Here is a 26,975-nt window from a genome sequence, read left to right as displayed (position 1 = left end):
ATATGTGGGGTTATTCTTAATGCAAATCACAGCTCGGGTGGCTGCTCCTTGGAAGCAGCACTAACAACGAGAGAGTACTTGACAACGCCGTAAATCATGACTAAATCATGACCTGATGCCAAGGTGGAGACACGCTCCTCCCACCTGACGGCAGCCTTGACTTGCCCCCGAGCTATCTGCGTTAATACCCGCGTCGTTTGTCAGCCCTCCACAGAGAGAGGGGCTTTCGGTCACTGACCGAGCGGGCCACAAAGCCCGAGGAGGGAGCGTGTGGGCGCCGGGTACCCCGTTTCCCTCACGCCGCACTGAGGGCGGGGGGGGGGGGGGGGGGGGGGGGGGGGCGCAACACTCGCGCCCCCCGGCCCAGAGGGCGGGAAGGCCTCGAGCCCGCTCCCCCGCCCTCACGCCGCGCCAAGGTCCTCCCGCGCGCCGCGCCGCTGAGGTAAGGACGCCTGCGTGGCGCCGTGACGCAGCCGTTGCCGCAGAAACGCCCCGCCCCTGCTCCTGCCGCCCCGGCCCCCCCCGTCCCTCCCCCCCCCTCCCCGTCCCCGTCCCCGTCCCGGCGCGGTCCAGCGGAGCGGGCGGGAGGAGGCTGTCACCTTCAGCGAGGCCGGCCCGGGCGGGAGGCGCGCCGCGGGGCCGCCATGGTGCTCATCAAGGAATAGTGAGTGCGGGGAGCCTCTCCCCCCCCCTTCCTTTCACCCGTCCGGCTGTGCCCCGGGCACCCCCGGCGGCGCTCGGCCGGGCCTGGCGCGGTCACCGGCCACGGGGGGTGGCCCGGCCTTGCCCTGCACTGCCGGGGGGGGAAGCGCCGTGTGAGGGCCGCGGCGCCGGGGGGGGTGGGAGTGAAGGTCACGGCGGCGGCGGGGGTGCCCCGGGAGGCGGCGGGGCCAGCGGCACCCCCACGCTGGGGCAGGCGGCGGGCGCCGGCCTCCCGCTCTGCGGCTCCCGGGTGCTCCCGCTTGGGGAGCCCTGCGGCGGGCGGCCCGGTTCGTGCACCCCCACGGCCTCCCCGGCCCCGCGTCCTCGCCGCCGGCTCCGCACTGTGTGTCTGTGCGGGGGGCGATGGGGGGGTGTTTGCTCCCCCTCCTCTCCTCCAGCTGTGCAATTTCCAACTCGAGACCCCATCAGGAGAGAACGTGCCAGAAATAAGGCAGCTCTGGAATATTTTGCGATGTGGAAACCTCACCTTGGAGTTCTTTGCCGTTCCCGAGGCTGCCGCGGGTGTTCTGCCCCGCGGTGGGGTAGCAGGGGTGGAAAGCAGGCCGGGCGATGTGTCGCGAGTGTGCGTAACTGTTAGTCACATCGCCTGGCGTAGCCCTGCGTGCAGCTCCTCTCGGCTTGCTGACATGGTGCGCTCTTTTGGACCGGTGCGCTTTGGCTGGGTGTCTTCAGGCTCCGCATACTGCTGCACTTTTTTATTTCCTGAATTCTTAAGTGCGTTCTATCATTTCAAACTTCTTTTGACTGACGGAAGAGGCTTCCCCCCCCCCCCTTACAGAAGATAGCTGTAATCCCAATGATAAAGTGGGTTTTCAGGTCTCCTGTTGGACACGTTTACCCACATGACAGTGTCCTCCTTACAGCAATTACTTTGCCGGATCATGGACCATGGTATGGGTTTAAATATTAAAACTATGTTGAGGGCTGTACTGGTCATTGTAGTTGTCTTTAATCTTGATTAACTTTTTTTTTTTTTTACCAATCCTGAAACACTTGCTATTTTTATCCAGCAGTAGGGGTGTAGAGTTTAAGAGCAGCAGCAGAGCTGTCTTTGTAACATAGAGACACCGTTACCTCCTGTGGTGTTAAACTGGAGAGCAAACAGAAACCTGGGCTAAGTGCTTAGTTGCAGGTGCATGAAAAGATAATTAACTTGTTCTTCTATAACATCTGTTTCGTTGATTGTTTTCCTATTAATTTAGTTGGTTAATGTACTTTTACAGCACTTCTCTGGTTTATTTCTATTCGCATTCATGCATTTTTTTCATGCTTCTGCTTATAGTCTCTTGCCCTGTACTGCAGTACAGCTCACTTGCCAGTGAGCTATGCTTCCTGCAGGGCATCTGACAAAGATGGGAGCATACGTACTTTGAATTTTCAGATTTCTGAGAGTAAGAAAAAATCATTTTGATGAGCATCACTTCCAAAAGTCATTTTACTTCATGCTGTCATTTACCTTGCCAAATTAACATATTTACTGGTCTTTTACACTGCCTGTTCCAGAAACAAAATGTGAAGTGTAAATGTTAAGACTAAAGGTTAAAAGACCAGAATTCCTAAATTTGTTTCTTTTTACAGGTTTCCATTCCTTGTTTCAGAAGGGTCACCAAACCTTCAAAGTCTTGTCTTTAGCTATATTGTCCTCTTCTTCCCTTTTTTGTTTTTTTTTGTTAAGATGTATATGGCTCTAAGGACAGTCAAGGTTGCTACTGTACTTTAGAAATGAGCATTTGTTTTTGACTTCTTGGGATTCCCAGCTAGCTCTAAGAGTTGCACGTTCTGAGTTGTGTTACTGTATTGGTTCTGGTATAAATCTTCTGTGGTGTCATATGTGAAAGTTGCCCGTTTTGCATGCTATTTGAGATGATTTTTGACTAAATCTCGTGTTCCAGGAAACAGTTGTTTAAGGCACATAGAAACTACTTGTTTTGGTGTGACCTGGCCATTATTGTTTTATTAGTTCTGGTTGCCCCAACACTGTATACCGGTACTTACTGCCTACCCGGTGTAGGTGGTAAAAATATAAGTGAGCTGTAACTGCATGTCACCCAAGCAGATTATTCTTCCATCTCTGTGACCCTTTGTCACATCCTCCGTACTAAATCTAATGGGTTTTATTACGTGCTCCATAGGTATTTTGGGAGATGTTAGAGAAATATAGCAATATATCAAAAACCTGATGTCACATCTTTTATTGTAAGACAATCTGCAGTTTCTTGTACTGATGGATATGCAGTGATAGGACATAAAATGTTAAAGCTGTCAGTCTTTCAGATTTATCTTTCATTTCTACTTATCCGTGCTACAGCTAAGCTGCATGGTTTTTGTTTATTTGTTTGATTGATTGTATTTTTTTAGTTGCAGAGTTTGTGAATGCTGGCTAGGGTCTTGCTTGCTCTCCCTATTTTGATTTAAGCTGCATTGGAAGACCTTGAGGAGAATCAGAGTGTAGAGACTCACTTCCCTTTCCTGTGAAGTGACGATAATGACACTGACCTTCTCTGCAGCTGTACTTCACTTTGCTGTCATTTGAGGCACATTTTAATCTGGGAGGAACCTTAAGTATTCTTCATCATTTTCAGGCCTTTGATACGGCAGGCAACCACATTGTATAATTTCTCATAAGTTGATCAAGTTCTGTCCCACATCCGGGAGTCTCTGTTCCCGTTGCTGCTCCTGTGAAGCTTTTCCTCTGGATCTTCTTGAGTAGTCTTCCCTCCTCCTCTTTTATCACTTGAATACCTATAAGTGTTAGTCATCCCCCGCATTCTTGGTTTGCTAGACTAAACGAATTGTAAGCTATTTAACTAGTGTTTCTGTTTCTCTGTTCATGAGCACTGAACTCTAAGGTAATACTCGGATCTCCAAATTTCATTAGCTTACATCAATCTTTTTACACCAGGTTTGAGGCCAAACTCTTTTCAGTGGTGCCCAGCGACAGGACAAGGGGCAACGGGCACAAACTGAAGCAGAGGAAGTTCCGTCTGAACATGAGGAAGAACTTCTTCCCTCTGAGGGTGACGGAGCCCTGGCCCAGGCTGCCCAGGGAGGTTGAGGAGTCTCCTTCTCTGGAGATATTCAAGACCCGCCTGGACGCGGTCCTGTGCAGCCTGCTCTGGGTGACCCTGCTTTGGCAGGGGGTTGGACTGGGTGACCCACAGAGGTCCCTTCCAACTCCGAACATTCTGTGATTCTGTGTAAAAGAAAAATATTTGAACTCCATTCTGAAGTCATTCTTTTTTACCTGTTTCTTGGTCTTTTGCCTTTGCTTATCATCCTATCCCTCTTTTCATTTTTACTGCTGTCTTGTCCAGTTAACTAACCTAATATCATGCTTGATGGCATGGTTTACCTGTGGAAATCCATTTTCTTTTTTCTCTTTGTTCTCCCTTATGTAAGGAATACCATACTGAATTGGACCAAAGCTCTTCTTACGTTTTGCCTTCTAGCAGATATTTTTAGGAAACAGTATCTAAATGGTGAGCAGAATGATTGTCGTTCAGTATATCCTACCAGTAAGTGGCATACAGGCTTCCGTGAATTGATCAAATCCCATTTTAAAATTGCTTACACTTCTTGTGTTTGGCAAGGAATCCCGTAACTTAAGTATACGTGATGTAAAGAAGTGCACTAGATTGATCTTAACTTTGCTGCCTAATGATTTTTATTCTTTCCTGAGTTGTTCTGTTGTAAGACACAGTCATTGTCCCTTCTTCATTCACTGTTTCGCACCACTCATGACTCTCTAACGCTCTGCCATAGCTTAACCCTTCACTTGTTTTTTCTTCCAAGCTGAAAAGCCTAGTCCCTCGACTACTTGCTTCCCACGAGGAAGTTTTTTCCCATCTCTGATCATCTTTTCTGCATTCCATCACTTGTTCTGTAGCCTCTTTGAGATGTGGTGACCAGAATTATATGCAATATTCAGGATTTTGATGCGTGAGAGATTATAGTGGCATAACTGCCTTGTGTGTGTGTGTGTATGGTGTTCCAATTTCTGTACTGCCGCTAAGCTGATGTTTCCAGGTGCTTTTCCATAAGGACACCAAGATACTTGATGACAATAGCTAATTTGGTGCTCATGAACCCCATGTGTTTGGGGAAAACGAGTGCCTATTGTACATTGTTCTGCTTTTATTGACACTGAACTTCATCTGCAGTTCTCAGTAGCTCTTTCTTCAGTACTTTGCAGCCAGCAGAAAGTGTTGGTGTCATAAGTAATCTTGCATAATCTGTCAACTTTTGCCCCTCTTACAGTTTGTCCTGTGGTATCTTATTGGTAACATTCCTCTAGCATAGAAAAAAATTTCAGTTTTCACCAGTATTGCTTTTAAAAATTAATTTATTAATTAAGAGGACTTTTTTCCCTGATCCCATTATATCCTAATTTCTTCAACACTAATTCCCAAAGAGCTGTGAATTCTTCCACCCATAGTAGCCCCATCCCTTTCATATCTGTATCTTACTTTAGTTCCGTGTTTCGACATCATCCTTACTGAAAGCAGAGGTCAAATACAAATGTAGTTTTGGACATATATATAATATTTTTAAAGGCCTTAACAGGCATATGTTTTTATCAGCTTTGAATTTAGTTTTATTCCTGTCTTTTTCAAAAAAATCTCAGTGTGACTTGTGGCAAGTTTTACTCTGTCGTCCAGTCAGTTGTTTCTAAGAGGCATTCAGGAAACCACAATGTGAAAAAAAAGTGACTCATCTAGAAATGGCAACACCTTCCTTCACAGTCAGCTCTGAGAAAGGCTTCCGTATAGTTCTGTATTTAGTGTTGTTTCCTACTGGATAGGACGTATAAGCAAATTGTGCAATGGCTTGTGGCTGTCACAGATCCCTGCAGAATTGTTGAAGCACATAGCAACACTCTACAACAACTTGATGAGAAATGAGATGTGACTGTTGAAAGGATGTAGTGAGAAGCAGCATGCAACTTTTTTGATGCTGAGTAGATTTGTAGGCTGCTGGTAAGACATTAACAGTGACGGTCTATGAGAATTATACAGTTGGAGTATAGGATTGCAATTATGCTGTATCACATATAGATAGATTCTCTTTGAGGCCATTGTGTCAGTAGTCCTGGGACTAAAGAGTGAGTGCTAGGGATGCCAGCACTAGGTGGATGCTGGAATACTGGGGGGAGAGGAGAGCTGTGTAGCCGTTGCTGTGAGGAACTTGTTAAGTTTTGCAGCCGCAGGAATATGCGTTAACTTTCTGTTTGTGTGTTCCCTTTCAGCCGCGTTATCCTGCCTGTGTCTGTGGAGGAGGTAAGTCCTTTTCTTGTTGCTTCCTTTCTTTTGGACTGTAAATAAACTTGTGATCAAAGCAGTTTGTATGAACAAAACCTGGAAAATTTAAGAGAAGGATACAGCTGTCTTCAGGACCCCTGTGTGCGGTTACTCATTCACCATTATTTTGACCAAATAATTGAATTTCTTTAAGCCTGAGGGTACTGATACTCAAGTACTTTCAGATGTGTTTATTACAAATCATGTCAGACTGTTCCAGAATACAATTTCCTTTTGATTAATACTATTGTTCTCTCTTTTTTTAACATGAAGAGGAAGCGTTAGTACAAATCTAAATTACCCTTCAAAGTGTGTTTTACTGGAACTCTTTTGTTTTAAACTCTTAGACAAAGAGCAACAGTTTCTTCTGTTTTGTGAGACTGGTATAGCAAAAGAAAGATTTGATATATCTTTCCTAGGACTTTTTAAGACCTGTATTCTCTAGCTCTTGCAGAAAGAAAACTTTCTTTTCGTTTAGGTAAAGCTCTAATTGAGAGAAGTAATATAGTTTATAACAGAGACGGTGATTTTGATAACCAAATTGGCCATGGAATAGCCGTGTGGTGTTTGTGGCTGATCCCTGCTGTTTTCTCTGACGGTTGCAGCTTACCTTTCCTTCCTCCCTTCTGCACTGAACAGCACTCTTGAAGAGAATCTGACCATATAAATGTTTGGGGATTTTTAATGTTCATATTAGCAAGATGAAATGAGAAATTGAAATGACTGAGTCACTGAGACTATAGCACTTCTGTATCAGATTCCTTCTTCTGCATGTACTTTTTTTCTTGTGATCCTTGACTGTAAGCCATTGGTTTGTGAGCTCTGATCAGGGGCTTGTTCTGACTCTTAGGGAGAGCGGTGATAACAGCACTCTTGTTCATTTTACTTTCACCTGAATATAGCAGCTACTGTGGCATAGACAGTGGTGCGCTGGATCATGGCAGTGCTGTTTTAAGCATATCCCTTTTATAACTCTTTTGACAAAACACAGTTTAGTACTTGATGTAGTGTATTCCTGCAGCCGTGAGGCTGACTAATAAAAGAAAACCAATGTCTAATCTGAGTTCCTTGTTACTGTGGATCAGTCTGCAGTGACAGGCATCACATGCTGATGGAAAGCCTACACCTCTGATCAGAGAGTAGTTTTAGGTCCTTGTTCTGTGTTGGTGCAAGAATAAGACTGTTAATGCCCAAAGTCTGTCTGTCGCTTACTCCTTGCCTGTAGCTTGTATGCTTTCTGCATGAATCTGTTTCAAGCAGTTTTAACAGAAGTCCGACTAATGTATTAGATCAGGTATGTTTGGATCTGTTATTGGGCCTGAGTGTTACTTGTGTGGGGAAGTCCTTGACAAAGAAAGGACTAGCATGGTAAGCTTTGGTGAGTGAGCAAAGGATGCAAACTTGCAAGTCTGAGAAAGCTATGGGTAAATGGTAAGGTACTCCAGAGCTCAATAAACAGAAGCGATTAGCTGGAATAAGAGGAACCCTGCCTCATAGTGATATGTGTCCTAGTTATGAAGCCATGTAAAGAGAAAGTCAAAGCATCAGTATACAGATTGTTTCTTGGAGCGGGTTAGACCGGATGGAACCCAGCACAGGGTTTTTCTGAGTTCTCTGATACTAGGATTAACCTTCATCCAGTTAAAGTGAGCCCCTCGCTGTGCTCTTTTCCCTCGCTGGCTGGCTGTTCAGTGCCAGGCACGTTTGAGCCTGTGTGGAAAATTGAGGTTTTGGGCAGTACATAAATCTGTTCGTCTCCAGCAACCTCCTTGTCTAAGGATGCCATGGGGTCAGCTATTTCAGAAGGTGTATTCCTTTCCTCTGGGTCGGAGGAGTTCCAGAGAGTTGAGTAACCTACTGAAAAGTCTTATCAAGTGAAGAACAAATACACATCATTAGAAGAGAAGGAACGAAAATACTAGCGAGAGCAACTTAATGTGCTTGCATTGTGGATAGGCTGCCAGCTTGACCAAACTTAATTTCTCCTCAAACTTGCGTATTGGCACCATGTCCCATGAATGATGCCCCTTTTCAAGGCCTGGTGGTTCTCATGTGATGGGCCAGATTTCAGGAAAAAGTTCCCAAAGTGGAAAGAATTCTTAAGTTCACTTAGCTTTGCATATGTACTTCTGTGATATGGTAGTTTTAAAGGTATGGTTAAGAAGAAAGGTTACTTCCAGCATTGACTTAAAGGATGATTGTTGCTTGAAGTTTGTGTATTGCTTCATCCCTCTTCTTGTGTGGAAAGATGCTGACACATCTATGCATCACTTGGTTACCACACTGCTGTCTGTACTACAAAACAGCTGTTACAACTTCCTTGCTGTAAAGGATTTCCTTGTGCACAAATCTCTGATTAGGGCTCTGGACATTTTTTGTGGCTCTTGACTGTGTAGCTGCTCATTAAGCATCTCTGACTAGCAAGAGGACTTCTGATTTCACTTTAATACGGGGAATTTTTGCTCAAAGACTTAAGAGTTCATGCCTTCAGCGTGTAAATTGCTGACAGAAGTCTGATGTCAGTGTGTAACTTGGAGAACAAAATTAATTGTGGCTTTGAGGCATTGTAATAGGGCTCAGGGAGTGTTCTGCATCATTCTGACACAGATGTATTTGGGGTTCCTTGTTCAGTCCCCTCATCCCTAGCAAATGGAGCTTAACCAATAGTAAAGAATTGAAGAGAAAACTGGTGATCAGGGGGACATTGGGGAGGTGTGACTTGATGAATAAAGAGATCGGCGCTGAATAGTTAGCCAAATAACTGCTAAGATGGGAACGAAACCGTGGAGGAGAAGCCCTGGTGATGACTAAAACATGAAGGCTGAAATGTAGGAGTTAGACTGTAGCAGACTGTCTTCTACTAGGAAACTCTGCCAAAACGTGGTCCTGCACAAGTGCAGGCTGCAAGCTGAACTCCTGTGTTGTTTTATACGTGGTCACACTGCAGGGACCAAAAAGAAAAAAAACTTGTTGTATCTTGGGTGCTAACCTTTACTCTTGTACTCCGACCAACATCACGTTGCACAGTGCCAACTTGGAGAGCGTGGACTTGAGTGGCTGTGTGGGTGTCTTGCCAGCTGCCACTTTGAGATGCTGGTATGGATTAGAGCTGTGTGTACACGTTCTGTGCTGCCTCTTTGTTCCTCTCACATGGCAAGGAGCTTGCCAAACACAAAAGATTCTTGTTTATTAATTCTGTTCAAAGCTGCTTTCAGGAGAATAACTGTTCTTGAAGATGGCTACATTGAGTTCAGGCCTTCTGAAAGAAATTTGTTGTGATGAAGGTGTGCCCTCAGCTGTATGAGCCGTGTTCTGGCACAGATCAAGAGGGATAACTTCCTGCAGAAGAGAAGGAGGTTTTGGGGAGCTCTCAGGTCTGCGAGGATGGGTCTGCCTGAAGCTTTGGGCTTCATGGAGCTAGAATCTGTTTTTCTGTTAACTTTTGGAGGCAGATGCTGTGGGATTTGTTCATTGGGACAGTTTTATTTGGGCCTTTTCCTCTTTTATCAATGCGATTAAAGGATCAGAAATAACAGGGAAGATTAAATGGTGAAGATGCCAAACCAAAGGGCTTATCCTCTTAGTGTCTGAACTTTGACCCACGATTTAAAAGGGGGAAGGAATGAATGAGAGACTGTTACTAAGAGGAATTAGTCTGCAGCCCTGGAGACCTGTCCTGAGACTTGCTGTGAAGTAGTCAAAGCCATTCAGTCCTCCCCTCCTACGCTGTAGTGGCCAAACTCATGATAAGCTCTCGTCTCTATGAGCGTACATGTGGCTCTTACTCTACTAAATCAGCTTGCTTCTAGGATTTCACAACTCTCATGATTTGTTCTTCTGGAGGCAGGTGAGTGTTTTGTTTTGGATGGGTCATCCGTTGGGAGTCGTAAGGAAAGCAGTGGAGTGTGTGAAATGTCAGAAGGCAGGGAGCTGTATCGCAGCCCAAAATCCAGACTGAAACCCAATCCGCTGGTGACAGCGCAGGAAGTGTCCAGCCAAGTGAGGGGTCCTCATATAACCTGGGCCAGTACCTGCAGGAGAGAACCAGCAGAACTGTTGCTCTTAGCTCAAAAGTGGTCTGTAGATTGCTTTACTTGTAGATTACTTTCACTGTTTGTTTCATTTTGGTTTGTTTGTTTGGCTAGGGATAGTCTAACAGGTAGTCAGGCTTACTTAATATGCCTATGTGTTGAACCTGAGATGGTATAGAGCACTTGTTTAAATCTCTCTGGTATGCCTTTTGCCCTGTCCCACATTAACTGAGGCCAGGACATCTAGCTTTGTTACTTTGACTTACCGTCTACTACTCTTCCAACAGGAATGAATGTTTTCTTGGTCTTTGTTAGTACCAGATGGTACAAAACACCACAGAGCTTGGATACTGTTTTTATTTTGGGTACTCTGAAGACAAAATTTAACCACTGTAGAAATCTTCCTTTGTTGCTGGAGATGGACCAGTCCAGTGAAGAATTTCTGGGTTGTCAGCTCTGAGCAGTATTCCACTTTTTTCAGCCTGAATTTCAGTGTAGGGAGTGGTAAGTGCCGTTCCTGATTCTGATGCGCAGCCCTGTGCTGGGGAAAAGGAAGAAGGCCCAAACAATGTTCCATTGCTTTGTAGTTATGTTTTGGAGTTTTGGGTGGTTTTAGGGTTGGTTTTTTTGTTTATCATTGCACTTTTGATGCCTAGCACTTTGTGGATTACCCTTCCAGACTGCCTCACTGTCATGCCTTTGGCAACTGTTGCTGTTTTGCTCACTTTCAGTGCTCTAACTTCTTCGTCCTCAAACCTTGTCTGCTCATCTAACTTTGCCTCAGAGGCCTGTGTGTATTTTCTTCATTTGATCATATTTCTTTTGAGCTCTGCGTCCTCTTTTTTAGCTACCAGTGGCAAGAGTGTATTCATATTTACATCTTCTGCAGAGAACAATGTTCTGGTTTGCTCATAGTTTTGATTTTCCTCTGCTCTTCCCTGTGAAACACCTGGGCATGCTTCTTATGAAAGAGATTATATAGTATGAAGTAGTTTGAGTGATTTCTGGGAAATAATGCTGCCATTTCACTTCATGTGAAGTTCTTTGGGATTCTTCTGGATGAAGTACTGAAGGACTGGCAGTGTCCATTTGACCTGAACAATCGAGACACCTGTGGGCCAAAAAGATTGAAAACCAATGGATTTTGCTACTGTATGCCTGAGGTCTCCTGCATTTTCTTTAAATGTTGTCCTGATGCTCCTTTAATCGTTTTACTTTCTCCTCAATTTGTGTTGGTTTGGAGCTTGAAATTTAAGGGTTAAAGGTAACTATCTTACTGGCAGTGCTTTCCTCCTAACTACTGCTCAAGCTTTCTATATCAAAATGAAATTAAATGAGCTGCTTATCTGGACACACAAGTGGATGTCCTTTTCTCAGCCCTCTCCCCAGATAATAAATTTATCCATGACTACTTCTGGTAAAGTTATTACTTCTGCTAAATTATAGCTATCACAGTAACGTGTCTTTAACTTCTCTAGTATCAAGTGGGACAGCTGTATTCTGTGGCAGAAGCCAGTAAAAATGAAACTGGTGGAGGCGAAGGAGTGGAGGTCCTGGTGAACGAACCTTACGAAAGAGATGGAGAGCGTGGGCAGTACACACACAAGATCTACCACTTACAGAGGTATGTGAAATATTTTTATTCCCAGAGTCGGGCAAGGTTCCTAGGGCCAGAAGAACTGGAGGAAGATGCAGTAGGGTTACAGCGACAGTGTGAATCACACATAGCTGTGGAGGTAAGACAGGAGTGTAACAGCAGCTGGCACATGGTGCAGCTGGAAGTGAACATCACTGGTACACCTATGTGCCCCTATAAGCATGGCTGTTGTCCCAAGAAAATCTGGCTCTGAGCCTTTCAAAGCAAATAGGGTCCTGTTACCCAGTATTTTGATACTTGAATTTGGCTAAAGAGGAAAATGCCTCCTAGATTTCAACCTGTTTTCAGCCTCCTCCTTTTTTTTTAACTACTTTTTTTTCTTTCCTTTCATTATGTAAAGAAAGTTTAGGTTAACCTTTCCAATTCAGCGGTCTCTAGAAATCATTGTACTGGGCGTGGGGAGAACCCCACCAGTTCCACAAATGTGCACATATGCAAGATGCTAGCATCTGTGTTCCAGATTGTATTCTGCCTGTCTCAGAGTGTCTGGACCATAGCTCTCGTTACATGTAGTTCTTATCAGTGCTTTCTTCCTATTTCCAAATTCTGCAGCAAAGTGCCAACATTTGTGAGGATGCTGGCCCCTGAAGGAGCTCTGAATATACATGAAAAAGCATGGAATGCCTATCCATACTGCAGAACTGGTGAGTGCGTGGGGAAGGATTTTTGGTTGCTGGCTTTTTGGTTTCTTGGGGCAGGAGGGGGTAATGAAGGAGGCAACCAGTAGGGAAACTGTTTCAGCTCTTACCTTAGATTTATGTTCTCTAAGCCCTTTCTGTGGTCAGGAAAAGCAAAATACAGTGCTGTGGAGTTAAAAGAAATGCCCTTGTCTGTTGTGCTGCTAATGAATGACGGTGGAAAAGACCAGACCAAGAAACAGATGTTAGTGCTGCTAGAGGAACAGATGTGTAATACCCGTGAAATGAATGTATGAGGTATGATTTTATGTACTCAAGTGCAGCATAGCCTGATGAGGAGAAAAAATGGAAGATGAAAGATAGGAACAGGGAAGATCCTGGTTGCCTCTTGCGTGGTGCAGTTTGGGAGCAACAGTGTTACACGATTGATATTTCCTCAACTGCGATGTCCCAGGTTAGTGAAGGTTGAACAGGTAATGCTACAGTTGCTTCTGGGTTGGGGACTTGACACAGATACCCAGATCCCATCCAACAAGTGGAAAATGAATCAATCTGTAACATTTAGGGTGAGGCTCTGGAAACTGTGCAAAGTGGAGAAATAATATCAAGCTCATCTTCTACAGGAGTGTTTAGTATCTTATTTACTCACTGAAGTTATCAGCCACAATGTTTAATGACTACTATTTTTCTGGTCTTTGTTGCTGTAGGAACTGCAAATTTGACTTTGCCTCCAAAATTATGCCAGAAGTATTTTTGGTTGTGTTTTGTGCTGTTTGTATCTTTGAAGGATACATTTTCTGCAATTTGGTAGTGGCACAGTTGCTATGGGAACTGTAAACTTTAAAATTCCAACTGTTCCTGAAACTCAATATAGAAAAATTTATTTTTCAACAATTTACTTAAGAGAATTTTAAAATAAGTGTTTTAAAAGAAGAAAAAAGCTTTGCAGCAGGGGAGCATAATGTTACTTCAGCATGTGAAATTACATGCAGCAATCTAGTGGAATGGATATTTCAAATACAAAATTCAGATACTGTCATCATCAACTGCAGAAAAAGTTTTTAATGTGTCACATAATTCAAGATGCTGAAACAAAGTTATTTAAAACCTTTCTTGTTTATGCAGTTTTCTGGCTGTGTATTACTTAAATTTGCTAGTAAAGGTCTAGTTTATTTCCATGTACACTGAACTGGTTTAAACACAGACAGTTGCATTAATTCTTTAAATTGTGGAAACAGATCTGACTAAGTTGACTCCAGTAGGTTTTGTTAGACATAATGCCTAGGTATAACCTCCTGCTTCTCTTTTTCTTCTCCACAATTTCTGAACCCAAGATATGGAGTCAACTTGTTTTGTCGCTCTTAGCTGCTTATCTTTCACTTGCACGATGCTAACGTTCTGCTTAAGTGAGAAAAATGTGACGCTAAAATCAGGTACAAGACTTTCCAACACACTCAAAGAAATTTCAGATTTTGGTATGCTAGAAATGATAACATAACAAACAAACAAAAAAATCCTCAACTGTAATAAACACCAATATAATATGAGATAGAAAGTGCTTTGTTGTGGGGGTCGGAGCAGAAGGCAGTTTTTATGCGGAGGCTGACAAATCTGTTTAGAGAATCTGCCAGCCTGACGTGAATCAAGAAAAGCTCAGAAAACTTGCTGAAACCTTCCCTTGCTAGTATTGGGTGGGAGGGAAGAACCCATGGATGTGGTGTAGGCTGCCTTGTGCATTATCATTTTACTCTGGGGCGTGCTCAGATATTTTGGTCGTATGTGAGACGACTTGGCCTCATGTGAATCTTTGTGCAACATAAAATTCCATGCTGGCTTTCAGTCCTTGCACAACAGTTTGAAACTTAAGAGCCGGGTACACACGAAGAACTCAACCTGGTTTGACTGTGGAGGAGTTTGTGGTACTTCTGCCTGTGTCCTCCTGTACCAAGGTGTTACTAGCGTGCTGCTTACTTGCATATCAGCTATCGCATAGAGCCTTTTAAGTTTGATTAAAGCAGTACTTTTAGTTAATAGTGCATCATGGTATTTTTTTAATTATATGAGATTATCCTTCTTACATTTCCCTATATCTACTCTGAAAAGCTCAATTATTACTTTAATATGCATGTTCTATAACAGTATTAAAGAAGCACTCTAGGTTGAGGCAATTTAAATGCCTAGCTTAAACTTCCTGCAATTCTGCATGTTTGTTTGTGCTGTAATATGTTGGTCTTAACGTACTTTAAATGGAAGTCCTGCTTTGCTCCTTCAAGAGTGTGAACTGTGAGATTGTTGTTGTATGCATTTACAACTTCTACAGTAAAAATGAAGTGAGGGTTGCCTAAGAGTTAGAACAGTGAGCTGGTGCCAAGGAGAACAGTGTTCTTGGTTCTTTTCTGCAGTCTGACTTAAATATTAATGTTGCTTAAGTGTTTTTAGAAAAGCAATTTGACATGTGTTCCACTCTTCTGGATGTCAGCATGAGATGCCTGTGGCCAAATGTCAAGAAATTGAGAAGCTGTAACTGCAGCTGAAATGTGTAGGAGTTGCTGCTGTAACACCTCAAATGCAGGCCGTAATTTGTAGCAAGTTGAACATCTACATTTTAATGGACATTTCTAAAGAGATTATTTTGCTTTACAAATGAGGACCCTTCCCCACAGAGAAGAAATTAGGAAGGTGAGGAAACCTGTTTGAAGGCAGCTGCATAGTCATGGAAGAGCAGTTTGTCATGGCAAGGTGGGAAGACTCTGTTTTATAATTACTACTGGTTTATTCAGTATTTTGTGTGGACTAGCAGGAAAAAACTCCTTCTTGCAGAAATAATGAAATGTGCTTTGAGGTGAAAGTCAGCTTTTTAAAAATTAGCTTCAGCTCTGCTTGCTTGCGTTCTCCCTCCACCCCATCAAGTCAGTCTAAATAATTAGGCTTCTGTAAGTGCTGTGAAAAGGAATTTTCAAATTGTTAGGAGTTTAGAGCAGTCCAAGGCCCAGCAGTAGGCAATTAAGGTAGCTGGATGTGCATGATCGGTGGTAAGGGATGGTACAGTCTACAGGGTGTTGTATAGGAAACTCACAAATTGTAATAGTACCTTTAAAACAAAATTGCTTCTTGGTAAAGCCTTCAGGTTAAGCTTCAGAACAAACCAGCAAAGTTCAACTCTAGCTTCAGATATCGTGATTCTTAAAGTAGGATTGCTAATGTACTCTGATGGCTCAGGTAGGACAGATGCTGACTGTTACAGGATCTTTAATTGCTTTTCTGTGTTGAATAATTGAGCCTTACTATCCAAGGAGTTTAGTTACCATGAGCAGTAGAGATGCAGAGGGTCTGGTTACTGCATGCAGGAGCAATGAGATCTGCACTGGCCCAAAATCCAGCATGTGTTTGCTTCAGAACTACTGAGAGGTTTCTTATCTGCAAGCTGAGAAAGGATTGGTAAAATGCCGTCAGCTGAACATACTTATTCCATCTTCTCATCCAGCTGGCTGGAGTCCAGAGAGCAGAAGTGCAGTACATAATTAATTGCTGCTCCTCTGGGTTTCTGAGAATTTCCAGAGGAGAAGGGGGTGACGTTAGCTGTTTTTTATCGGCTTCTAGGGTTTTTTCCTCAGTAGTATCAGCAGTCCCCTGAGAAGCTGAAGTTGTCCCTATTTTGCTGATAGGGGGAGGAGGGTGATGGCTGCTGTACATTCTTTTTTCACTAAAGTACTGTATCTCTTTCTTTTCATGTTTTGATTTCTTGGACCAGTTATTACAGTAAGTATTGTTTTTACTGATGATCTATGGAATCATGAGTAATGTCTGAAATGAAGCATTCTGGGTATAAGAAGCTCTTTGCACCCAGAGCTTTTGTCATTGTAAGATCATGTAGATTAAACCCGCTTACCAACTGTGGCATATCCACAAACGCTTTGTAACTAGGAACAGAGATCTTTCTTTGCTGGAGCAGTGCTCAGCATTACACATGGGAATGTACCATTGCCTAGATAAACTGATTAAAAGAAAGTTAGCTCATACTGTTATGTCCCTTTGAGTAATCTGTCTTCTGAATTTGATATTTCCTTTTTACGTGCTGAGTGTTGCATTCGCTTGGGCTTTTGTTTCTACTCCCTTGAGGGAGGATAGGGTTACCTTTGGAAGTCCTTTTCTACTCACAGTAATAATGAGAAATGGAAAGTTTTTTGCTTACTTGGCAGAACTGTGCTTCTTATTTTTTCGCTTTCCAGTGTCAAAAGCTCTCAACACACTAGTTTAATATTGTTGTTCATTTGAAGAGTTGCATCCAAATAGGTATTCAGTGCTAGATCAATAATCTCTTTGAAAAGACAATTTCTGCCTAGTTAGCTTATGTTACCCCTTCTAAACTCTAAATAGAGTGGCAGATATTGTCCCTTAGAGAAAAAACTATTTATAAACTCCAAATGTTTCACTAAAACAATGGAATTTATGTTTTTTCAGTGAACAGCTTGTGGTTTATTTCATCTTGCATATTTACTGAGCAATTTTTCTGAAAGCAATGATGTGTTTACAGATAATTCTGAAGTTCCCTAAGTTAAACCCCAATGAAGTTATAATTCTTTGAGATGACTTTCCTACTGCTTATCTAGCTAATAAGAAGACAAGTTATGTATCCAAAGAATAACAGGAAGCTTTATTTTAATGACAGAATGAGTATATGAAGGATGACTTCCTGATCAAAATTGAAACCTGGCATAAATCAGATCTTGGAACACAAGAGAATGTAAGTACTTGTGTTGTGTGTTTTATTCAGCTCTTTAATGTCACAATGCTGCTTTCTATGCTAGATTAGAGAATTGCTGTGTGGAACTGTCTATTGCACTGTGTTCCTGGATTTGAAATGGTTATCCCACTAGCAAGGCAGAGACTTCCTCCTGTTGGCTTCTCGTGTATGCTGAATAAAATTGTGCCCCAAACACTTCTGTGTGAGCACCTTGAGCACCTTTGCCTCTTTGGAAGATGTGGTATTGTGTTTTTACCGTGGTGTGTCCTCTCTGTCTCTCTGTATGTGGAAGGGGAACACTGGGTGTCTGCATGTCCATCTCTCTTTTTTTTTTACTGTATTGAAATGGGAGTGTTCTGTAGCTGCATTATTTACATTAGTCTTGTACTTTCACTGCAGGTTCATAAACTGGAGCCAGATGTATGGAAGAATGTAGAAGCTATTTATATAGACATTGCTGATCGGAGTCAAGTGCTTCCCAAGGTATGGTAGGTGGGTAAGAGCTCCCTAGTGTGGGAGGCCTTGTGCTGACAGAGGGATAATGTACAAACTGTGTTCCCAGGGACAGTCATAGGTAACAGGACAAAGGAGAGGGTGGAAAGAGGAGGAAAGGCTTTCCTTAAAAGTGTTTAAGCAAGCTAGAGGAAGAGCTCTTTAAAAAGCTATGTCAAGGCTGTCTGTAAAGTGTGTTGCTTAGCCTTACAGTGCATGTAACAGTGTATGTATGTAGTTCTGCAGTGCTGCAGGATAATGCTTGAATAACAAGAGATGGCACTGCCTTTTCCATACAGGATCTTTTTTAAACTGCCTCCTTTTTGAACCTGACCCATGGCTTCACAAGTGTATCTTGAAATCGTGTAGCTAATACTTCGTTCTAAGAATCACTACAGTTGCTGTAAGAAACTAAGGGAAGTTTATGTACTGTACTGGGGAAAAAAATCCAACTATATAAAAACGGAATGTTGTTTGATTTTCCCCACTTAGTATTTCTGATACCATTCAAATATGGCTAATTTACCTGTTTTTGAACTTGGCCTTGGGTATTAAAACAGAGCTAGTACTTATTTTAGCTTTTCTTTCCAATAAAGATGAGTTGGTAAAACATGAGTAGCATCTGATTCCAATAGGTTAGGCAGGTACTAAGCTGTATCTGCAAATACAAACTGCTCTGAATTAAACGCTGTCAGAGAGCAAGGAGAATTCACCTGGAGCAGAAGACATCAGAAGGAGATGCTACTAATTGATCACTTTTGGCACTAAACTGATGATGAATTCAGTTTGTTTTAATTTTAATTGAATTAAGGGTAGGAGTAGAGTACACACTCCAGTCTTAATCAAAGATGCAGGAAGGGAATGCTGCAAATCATTTGCTGTGCAATAGGGCGCATAACCCTAAGAGATGCCTCTTTCTTTTTGGTGGTGCTGCGAGTTTGACTGTACTAGTCTTCTAGTATGCAGTATGTGAGCATCGTACTGATACAGTGCTGTGACAAATACTGGATGCCACAGCTCCAGAGAGCATAGCTGTTTCCTGCAGCAGCAGTGTTTAGCTCCCAAAGGAGTGGTTACAGCAAAACTATCCCAATGGTTTACAGATCTTCTGATAGTCTTACCCCAAAGGAGTCCTTACAAAGGTCATATCAGTTTGTTACCACTTCTTCACATAGGTTTAGGACACAGCACAGGGGGGAGAAATATGTTTCATTGAAGAGTGCCTGACCTAATGTTGAAGTCTGAAAACAGTAGCTCTTGAGAAGGCAGTCAGAGGTTAGTCTTTGACCACCAGAAAAATAAATCCTTTGTGACAGTGAGCAGCTGGGTAACAGTAGGATAATTTGTGTTTAATCTTGTGTGTCTATCCAATAGGATTACAAGGCAGAAGAAGATCCAGCAAAATTTAAATCTGTCAAGACTGGACGTGGACCTCTAGGTCCGAACTGGAAGGTGTGTGTCGCATGAGTTCAGGAACTGTATCAGCTTGCATGACTGAAGTATAGATACTGGGGCTTGGAGCCACAGAGATGTATGTAAAACATTTGATTCTCTTCTGTAGAAGGAAACGCAGAACTTAGGTGGTGAGCTGTTCTGAAGTTAAAGGAAAAGTAACGGAGCACTGGAACAGATTGCCCAGGGAGGTTGTGGATTCTCCTTCTCTGGAGATATTCAAGACCCGCCTGGACAAGGTCCTGTGCAGCCTGCTCTAGGTGACCCTGCTTTGGCAGGAGGGTTGCACTAGATGACCCACAGAGGTCCCTTCCAACCCCTACCAGTCTGTGATTCTGTGAAATGGAAGAGTTTGGTACAAATAGATAGAATGAGTTCCAAGAAATCACCAGAGCTGTCTGATGTTCAGCCCAAGGGTTCACCCAGGAGAATTCCAGGATGAAATAGCTGAGTTATGAGCAGCAGTGTTTAACCTTTCACTTAAATCCTTGGAATCTGAAGACTCTAGAAGTGCAAATATGATACCAGTCTTTAAAAGGGACCCTGAATGGGATCTGGGGAGCTACGGGTGTGCAAGTCAGATCTGTAACAAGCAAACTTAGTAGAAGCTGGGGTTGATACAATCCACTTGGGAATAGTAGATACTGCTTATGTAAAAGCAAGCAGGGAAGTTCACCTTACAAACCTTGTGGAATTTTCTTTAAGGCTTGATAACTATGTGCATGACTCAGATGATAGAATCTATTTCCAAAATGGTTTAGATAGGGACTTTGTCAAAAGGCCTTTAAGGAAACTGAGTATCCATGGCATAACAGTGAAGATACTGAAAGGCATAAATTTAGTGGAAGAAAAAAATGGAGAACTGAGGAGAGGAAGCAATGGTCCATTCTCAAAATGGAGGGAAGGCATCTGTGGAGGGACCTAGGGTCTGTTTTCATCATGCTCTTAAATACCCAGGAAAAAGGGGTGAGCAAAGATGTGACAAAACTTGTCGATAAAAGATACGTAAGGTGTAAGGATGCAAGATGATTGTGAGGAATTGTGGAAAGACTTCATAGTTACCACTAAAGGAGCTGCTTTCCTGAAGACATTTGACCTGCGCTCCGATGTGAATATCTTTGTATCTTTGCAGAAGGAGCTGGGGAAACAGACAGATTGTCCATACATGTGTGCTTACAAACTGGTAACAGTCAAGTTCAAGTGGTGGGGTCTGCAAAATAAAGTTGAGAATTTTATACAGAAGGTAAGTGAGCTCGTTGATGGAGAGAGATGTGGCAATGAGGCACGTTTCATCTCCCATCTGCCTTAGCACCTCAGCTTCTTCTAATAGCATATCCTGCTTTGAGATACTAACTTGAAACCCAGTCATGTCACCACAGGCAATGCAGTCAAGGCCTCTGCCTGATATACTGCAATTCAATTTCCTGTTAATCCGAGGGCGGGGCTGGCTGATCATTCTGTGAATTGGCTGTTGAACCGTTTTCACTCTAATGTATGAAGGTAAACTGCTGTTTTGCATTATTTAATAGATCAGCCTGAGAACTGCAGTCGTTTGGTAGTTGATTTGTGAATGATGAGATGATGCATGTGTACTAGGGTTATTCTGGTCTGGGCCCAGACATGTTTTTGTGGGGAGATAGCTTCAGTCATCTGATCCTAATGAGCTGAGGATCTTTCTGGCAAGTCCTAGAGCTCTAGTCATGTTTTCCTCTCCCAGTCTGCTGCTTGAAAAACCTGTGTAGAAAAACAAGCAGATGGTGGCAAACTTCATTAATTTAAAACATGAGTAACTGGTATCCTGAAAAGAGCTTTTCCTGTGGCAGAGTTCATAACCCGTGACCTGTAGCAGGATGTTAGACCCTGTACTCAGTATGTGCAGTTTTCCAGGCAATGCCATGTTCATAAAATGCCTATGACTTCAGATCATGGAGACTTCTCAGTGGTTAATACTGACAAACTACAGTGCTGCTTCTGCAAAAGCAATTCTCTGGTGATATAATCTAAAGAGAACTCTGATGGGCGATGACCATGCTGCTGCAGAATTTCAAATACCTGTAGCAAAAGCCCTGAACAAAGCAGTGTCTTGAATCCCTTTCTTTTTATGAGTGTCTCTTCAGCTATGCATTTGCGTCAAAGTAGTTGAGCTGCTTTTGATGAGAGCAAGTTATCAGATGTGAAGCCATAATTGGTAAAACTGAAGTGTCCTTTCTTAATGATAACCTAATATAATGATTTTGGCTAGCTTATCTCCTATAAAATGGAAATAAATTGCTTCTCACTCGAAGTAGCTTAGTTACCTCTGCTGAAAGGTTTTAACCTGTGGAAAACAAGTTGAGGCTTTTTTTAGGTCACTGCAAAAGAAAAAAGCAAGATAGGTGCCTGTCAACCCTTTACATTTGCTAGCCTCCAGCTTTTAGCAAGTCAAGGATTATTTTGAAAATACTTTTATTCTATTTCTCCTTTTTTGTGCACCTTCAGGCCAACTACCACACTCTAAGTAAACCCAACCTGGAGCACTTTATTCAGTCAGAACAATACTGTCAAATCAAAGGAAATTACTAAAGGATTCACTGATTCTTTCAGTGCAGTGTGCAGGCTGCTGTTTAGGCTTGAAAAAAAATGTATTTCTCTGGGGATTCAAGGTTCTAGATATTCTGTTGAAAGAATAAAAATTAGTTATCTCCAGTTTCCAATTGTGGCAGCTGTATAGAAAAGCGGGTGATGGAGCTGGTTCTTCAGTGTACACATCTCTGAAAATTGTTATGATCCGTTTAGATCCATATTAATTGCCCTGTGAGTAAGCTTGCTTGTATGTTGTATTCCTCCTCCTTTTGCAGCAAGAAAAGCGTCTCTTCACAAACTTCCATCGGCAGCTCTTTTGCTGGCTTGATAAGTGGGTTGATCTGACTATGGAGGACATTCGTAGGATGGAGGAGGAGACCAAGAGACAGCTGGATGAGGTCAGTGGAAAAGCAGGGCAGGTGTGGGTTGTGTGAGAAGCTGTTTCTATCCAGCGCAGCAGAGAGAGGAAAGACTGCTGCATTGTCATAGCATAGTGTGTATTGTCCTTCTGCTATTTAGGTCATGCTGCTTGTGCTTTGAATGATTGGCTATGACTCCGTTGTGCTGGCATCTCCTTCTAATCATTATGGACTTCTTCTGTTTGTTGTTGAGCCAATAAATGTATTAAATGACAGATAATGAGTGTATGAGTGGCAGTGATTCATTTAATACTTTAATATCTTCTGTTAGCTTTTACCCAAAGCTGAATGGTCATTTTTGGCCTCATTAGTTTCCAAAAACCAGTTCAGTAAAAGAATTTTTAGCACTAAGTATTACAAGCAGGTAGTAGGGGGTATGTAACAGGGTTCTTCCTATGAAAAACACGAATTCGGTAATAACGAGTACATTGTTCCACGATTTGTGTCCTGCACTGCACCCTTCTCTTCCTTCATGCCTCAGGATATTTCATTATAATTTCATGTACACTCTGCCCTTTGGATAATGGTTCCAGATCCCTAACAGACCTGAGGCTTAACTAAAAATGGTGCCTGCATGTGCATATTCACAAGAACTGATTTGGGATGGTCAGGTATAATCAGTGTCATACAAAAAGGAGGCAGCTTTCTGTACGAATAAATTTTGAGATAATACCATGTGAGAATCAGTACTTCAATAGTGTTTTTTCTCTTTCAGATGAGAGAAAAAGATCCAGTGAAAGGAATGACGGCTGCAGATGACTAACATGACTTCATTCTGGTGCACTGTAGGTATCCAAAGAGTTTGACAAAATTCTGTATTGCTCTGTTTAGGAGAAAAAAATGCAGTTGGGTGAGAAATGATCCCGTCCATAGCTTCTGACAGGCAAATATGTGGTATTGTTTTTATAGTGAACTCGTTTCGCTGACAGGTTAACGCATGGGTTTACTGTTGTGTTTCAGAACTATTCCAAGAAATGTTTGAGTGAAAAGTGTAAGAAAAATGTGTTAGAACATTTTGTAGACTTCACTGCTGTTCTTATTTCTATAATGTGTTACTTTCTGTAACTTGCAGAGAAACTTTTGTCAGTTCTGAAAGAGTAAGCTGGACCTGCAAATACTTAGAATATATTTGAAAATTGAAAATTCCTTGCAAATACATTTGGAATGTATTTCTTGCATTGTTTGTTAACAGTATTTACTAATGGGCCAAGGCGTGGAGCAACACTTACATATTGCAGGAGAAGCAGTAATGACAATTGTAAAGCTTTTGACTTGTTTTTGATCTGTTTCATTATGAATATGCTAACGTGGCAGGGGAGGAACTATCATATTGCAAAGCATATGTGAATTTGCCTTGGTTGCTCAAATCCCTGGGCTGTATTCTAGATGGCATGCTGGATGATAATGTGTAAGCAGTGCTGAGAATGTTGAACCTTATTCTGTTAAATTGTGCACGTCAGTTTGGGGTGTGGTTTTGGTGGATTTTTCTTAAACACAGTACAAAAATGTGGCGTAATATTAGGGAAGTAAGAAAGTGAGAGAGATTGTCCATTTATGTGGAGAAGTCCAAGTTACTAGCCACAGCTTTTCTAGGCCAGTAAAATACCATCCTAGCTATCCTTGGAATGAATGGGGTGGGGCAGAACCACAGCCTTATCAAGGACTGTTTACCTCTGCTTGTCCTCTGTTATCTGCTGGCTGTTTGGTGGAGAGTCAGGAACACAAGGTGAGAGAGTGTCTGAAGGGGTGTCTTCTGACAGATACATATTAATTTTTTAATGCAGCTTAAACCATTGTAGTTTCCTCTTCATTCACATTTACTCTAGTTCTGAGTGAAAGGAGTTGGTAATCTTCTCAATTGTATTGTAGCCTCTGGACTTGGTAGATTAAATTGCAATTTCTGTTTGTAATTTTTAGACTAAGTTGGAAATTCTGCTTTGGATTAGTGCTGAAGTGTAATGATGCAGTGGTGTATTGTCTGTGCTGGTGACAGTGTGTCTCACATTTGCTTTCTGAAGGTTGAGTCTGACACTTCTTTTGGCACACTGCTCTTCCACAGTGGTTCTAAAATGTTTTCCTGTTTTCTCTTCTAGTTTGCAAGACAGTCATCAGGAAGGCCCAGGGAATCCACACTCTTGACTGACGGACCATCTCTGGATCAAGCCTTTCTATATCCAATCGGCAGGCGATTTTAAATCTCCCATAGCTATTTCTAGATGCCCCTTAATATTGTGAGCAAATAGACCGTCTGGTACTAAGCACTCCAGTGTTAGCACATATGTGAAGGAGGTAGCTCCTTGGAGACGTGTGACTTAGAGATCACTGTATTTACGACTCCTCCCTCCTTTTTTTTTTTCATTGTGTTCAGACCAATTTCCATGTGGCCCTGTTTGATTTCCAAGTGACATTTTTAGCTTAAAATAGTCTTGTGATGTGGTGACTTTTTTCTTTTTGTTTTTTTTTCCAAGTGGGATAAACTGCCACCTTTATTTCCTGCCCAGCCCTTCACCATTCTTTGAATGTCTGTTTGGAGAGGGAAACTGTCGGTATTTTAGAGTGCAAAACTATTCCACAAAATGCTATGGTCTAACCCTTGCTCCCAGGGTAAGAAACTTCATGGCATGTAATCTGAATCACAGAATCAGGAGTAGCCAGATATAGTTCTTGGTCTGCAATGAATCGTGATAATGTGGCTTCTGCACGGCATTACTTTGTTCTGTCTTAGCGCACACAAATTAAAGACTGCACAGAAGCTGCATTCAGTGTCCCCATGGTAGGGCCTTCAGCACATAACTGTGGAGTTTCAATTTAGTGGTATGTGGTCCCTTTGGCCCATGTAGCTACGTTGTCCTCCAGCTGTGTGCGTCAATCTTACAAATTCATTATAAGAAGTTGCTTGACATATGTTGCAACTTCCTGGTTCTTTATTTACTGAGACTTCCCGTAACTTACAAAGCTAAAATTATTTTGACTAATAATAATGTGATTCTCCCAAATTGGAATGTAGCAAAAGCTGGTGCACAAGTAAAGTCTTGGTATCTGATTACTTCCAGGTGCCTGGGTTGGTGGCTCTGCTCAGCAATAATACTCCTCCCATTGCGAGACTGACTAAAATATCTACTTTCATGCTGTAAAAAAGCAACTTATAAAGACCTGCAGTTGTTTTCTAGGATATCTGTCAGTTATTATAAATCACAAAGGATACTGTTAAACAATGTAAAGATCTCGGGTTATTTAATGAACTCAAATACTTACTGTAACTATCCTTATGTTGATATCAGCTTTAGACAATCAAATAAGCAGAACAGAATCAAAGAGATGCTGCTTTATTAAATACATATGAGAAAAAAAAATTATTTGCTTATGCCTAAAGCCCAATGTTTGTTTTTGTTTTTTTTTTTTTTTTTCCTAGTAGTAATCATTCTATTTTCCACTTCTGTATTTGGTGACACTAACACAAAATACTGGATGCCAAACACAGTTGTGGGTGTATCGCCACTTTTGAGGAGTCTTTTTGGCATTCTGCAATACATCCGACTCCTTCAGCCCTTCACATTCCTGCAAGCAGGAGATCCTGCAATGATCCCATGCCATGTGGGAACAGGTCTGTGCTGGGGTCGGAACTGTTTTCAATGCGAGGGAAGATGAGGCATGCTCTAGAGGAAGAGGATGGCGTCTGGTTTCTGGGGAGGGGGCAGTTTATCCCTTTATTTTTAGTTTGTTATTTTGCCTTACTCATGTCTAAGTGCAATAAGCTCTGATTTGTACCAGTAACTCCGGCAGGCTCTTCTCAGTGACCTCTGACGGTTTTGTGGGGTGGGGGTTGGGTTTGAGGGATTTTTTAGCAATCTCACCAGGCAGAAGTAAAACAAATTGATTGTGAAATAGGTGAAGAAACTAAATTTTAATCTGCGAGGCTATTTGGGACCAGGATGTTTCATGGTGTCTATAGCTGTTCAAGAAGTATTCTAGGAGTGTAGGCCCTACTTATAGATCTTTCAGTTTCAAGTATTTTTAACTGAGAATTTATGCACTGACTTCTGTTCATGTTTGTCGGTTACATTTTGAGGGATTCTTACACTTGAGGACAACCTGAGAATACGTATAGCACACTTGTTCTTTCGATTTGTGTTATCCAAGGGGTTTTCTATCCAATGACACTAATCGCTGTGGAAGCAGATTGTAACATTCCACCATGCAATCCTTTTCTGATCCTCTGATTTCAGAGTAAGAGCTTTTACAGAAAGCTTTCCTGATTAGTGGAAAAACTGGGGGGGGGGGAAATTGCAGGAATTCCAGCCTGAATACTCCCCCCCTCCATGCCCCTTGCTTGCTTTCCTTCCAATTCAATCCAAAGTGAAAGCATCCCTCAGCCTTGGGATAGACAAATCCTATAAAGACCGTTCAGTCTCGATGCTTGGTTCCTGCCGGCGAGCGTAGCTCTGGTGAGAGCCCCTCACCCCGCCGGCTGCCGAGGGGCTGGTGCTGGGCCCTTGCTCTCTTCTAGGGCCATGGTTCTGCGGTCACCCCCTGGCCAACCCATGCTGGGTGGGTTTCGGGGGGCCGGAGGCAGGCTCCGGGCCGCAGCCTGGGTCAGACCGGTTCGCTGGCGGGGCCGCTCGTCCCCCAGCTCCGCACCCCTCTGGGTTCACCCCGCCGCGTCCCCCTCGGTTCATCGTGCTCTTTCCGTTGGCGACACACACTTTGTAGGACGGGTTAGGTTATCTCGTTGTTTCTTTAAATGTGAGTTTGTGCCTTTTTTTGTCTCCTCAACCTTCCAATACAGGCATATTGGAAACGAAATCTAATAAAATACTAGACAGAGCTCCGCGCCTCCGCCTCCTTTTTTTCGCGTGCCCCCAGTCTGCCTCAGGGCTGCACGCGCCGCCCGTGTCCTCCCGCCCGCCTGGGGGCGTCCCCGCGCGCCGCCGTCCTGCCGCAGCCCCGCCCCCGTCACGCG

At 42.8% G+C, this 26,975-nt stretch overlaps 1 protein-coding gene across 1 annotated transcript; it reads left to right on the top strand.

Moving 5' to 3' along the window:
• The first annotated feature begins 502 nt into the window (after window positions 1-502).
• PITPNA (phosphatidylinositol transfer protein alpha) lies at window positions 503-26,840 on the top strand. Its single transcript, XM_075439992.1, has 12 exons — window positions 503-664; window positions 5,969-5,999; window positions 11,530-11,675; window positions 12,261-12,352; window positions 16,098-16,105; window positions 17,016-17,090; window positions 17,490-17,573; window positions 18,957-19,034; window positions 20,167-20,277; window positions 21,872-21,994; window positions 22,731-22,800; window positions 24,109-26,840. The coding sequence occupies exons 1-11, from the start codon at window positions 645-647 to the stop codon at window positions 22,776-22,778; spliced, it is 816 nt and encodes a 271-aa protein (XP_075296107.1). The 5' UTR covers window positions 503-644; the 3' UTR covers window positions 22,779-22,800; window positions 24,109-26,840.
• Window positions 26,841-26,975: the final 135 nt, after the last annotated feature.

This window comes from Opisthocomus hoazin, chromosome 20 (assembly GCF_030867145.1).
Source record: "Opisthocomus hoazin isolate bOpiHoa1 chromosome 20, bOpiHoa1.hap1, whole genome shotgun sequence".
Taxonomy (NCBI): Eukaryota; Metazoa; Chordata; class Aves; order Opisthocomiformes; family Opisthocomidae; genus Opisthocomus; species Opisthocomus hoazin.
The sequence above is the reverse complement of the archived record's forward strand: the minus strand, read 5'-3'. Positions and strand labels throughout refer to the sequence as shown.

Coding starts and splice junctions, on each gene's coding strand:
- PITPNA (XM_075439992.1), top strand. CDS start 645: ATGGTGCTCATCAAGGAATA. Junction 11,676..12,260: donor AAGATCTACCACTTACAGAG/GTATGTGAAATA, acceptor CAAATTCTGCAG/CAAAGTGCCAACATTTGTGA. Junction 17,091..17,489: donor ATCTTGGAACACAAGAGAAT/GTAAGTACTTGT, acceptor CTTTCACTGCAG/GTTCATAAACTGGAGCCAGA.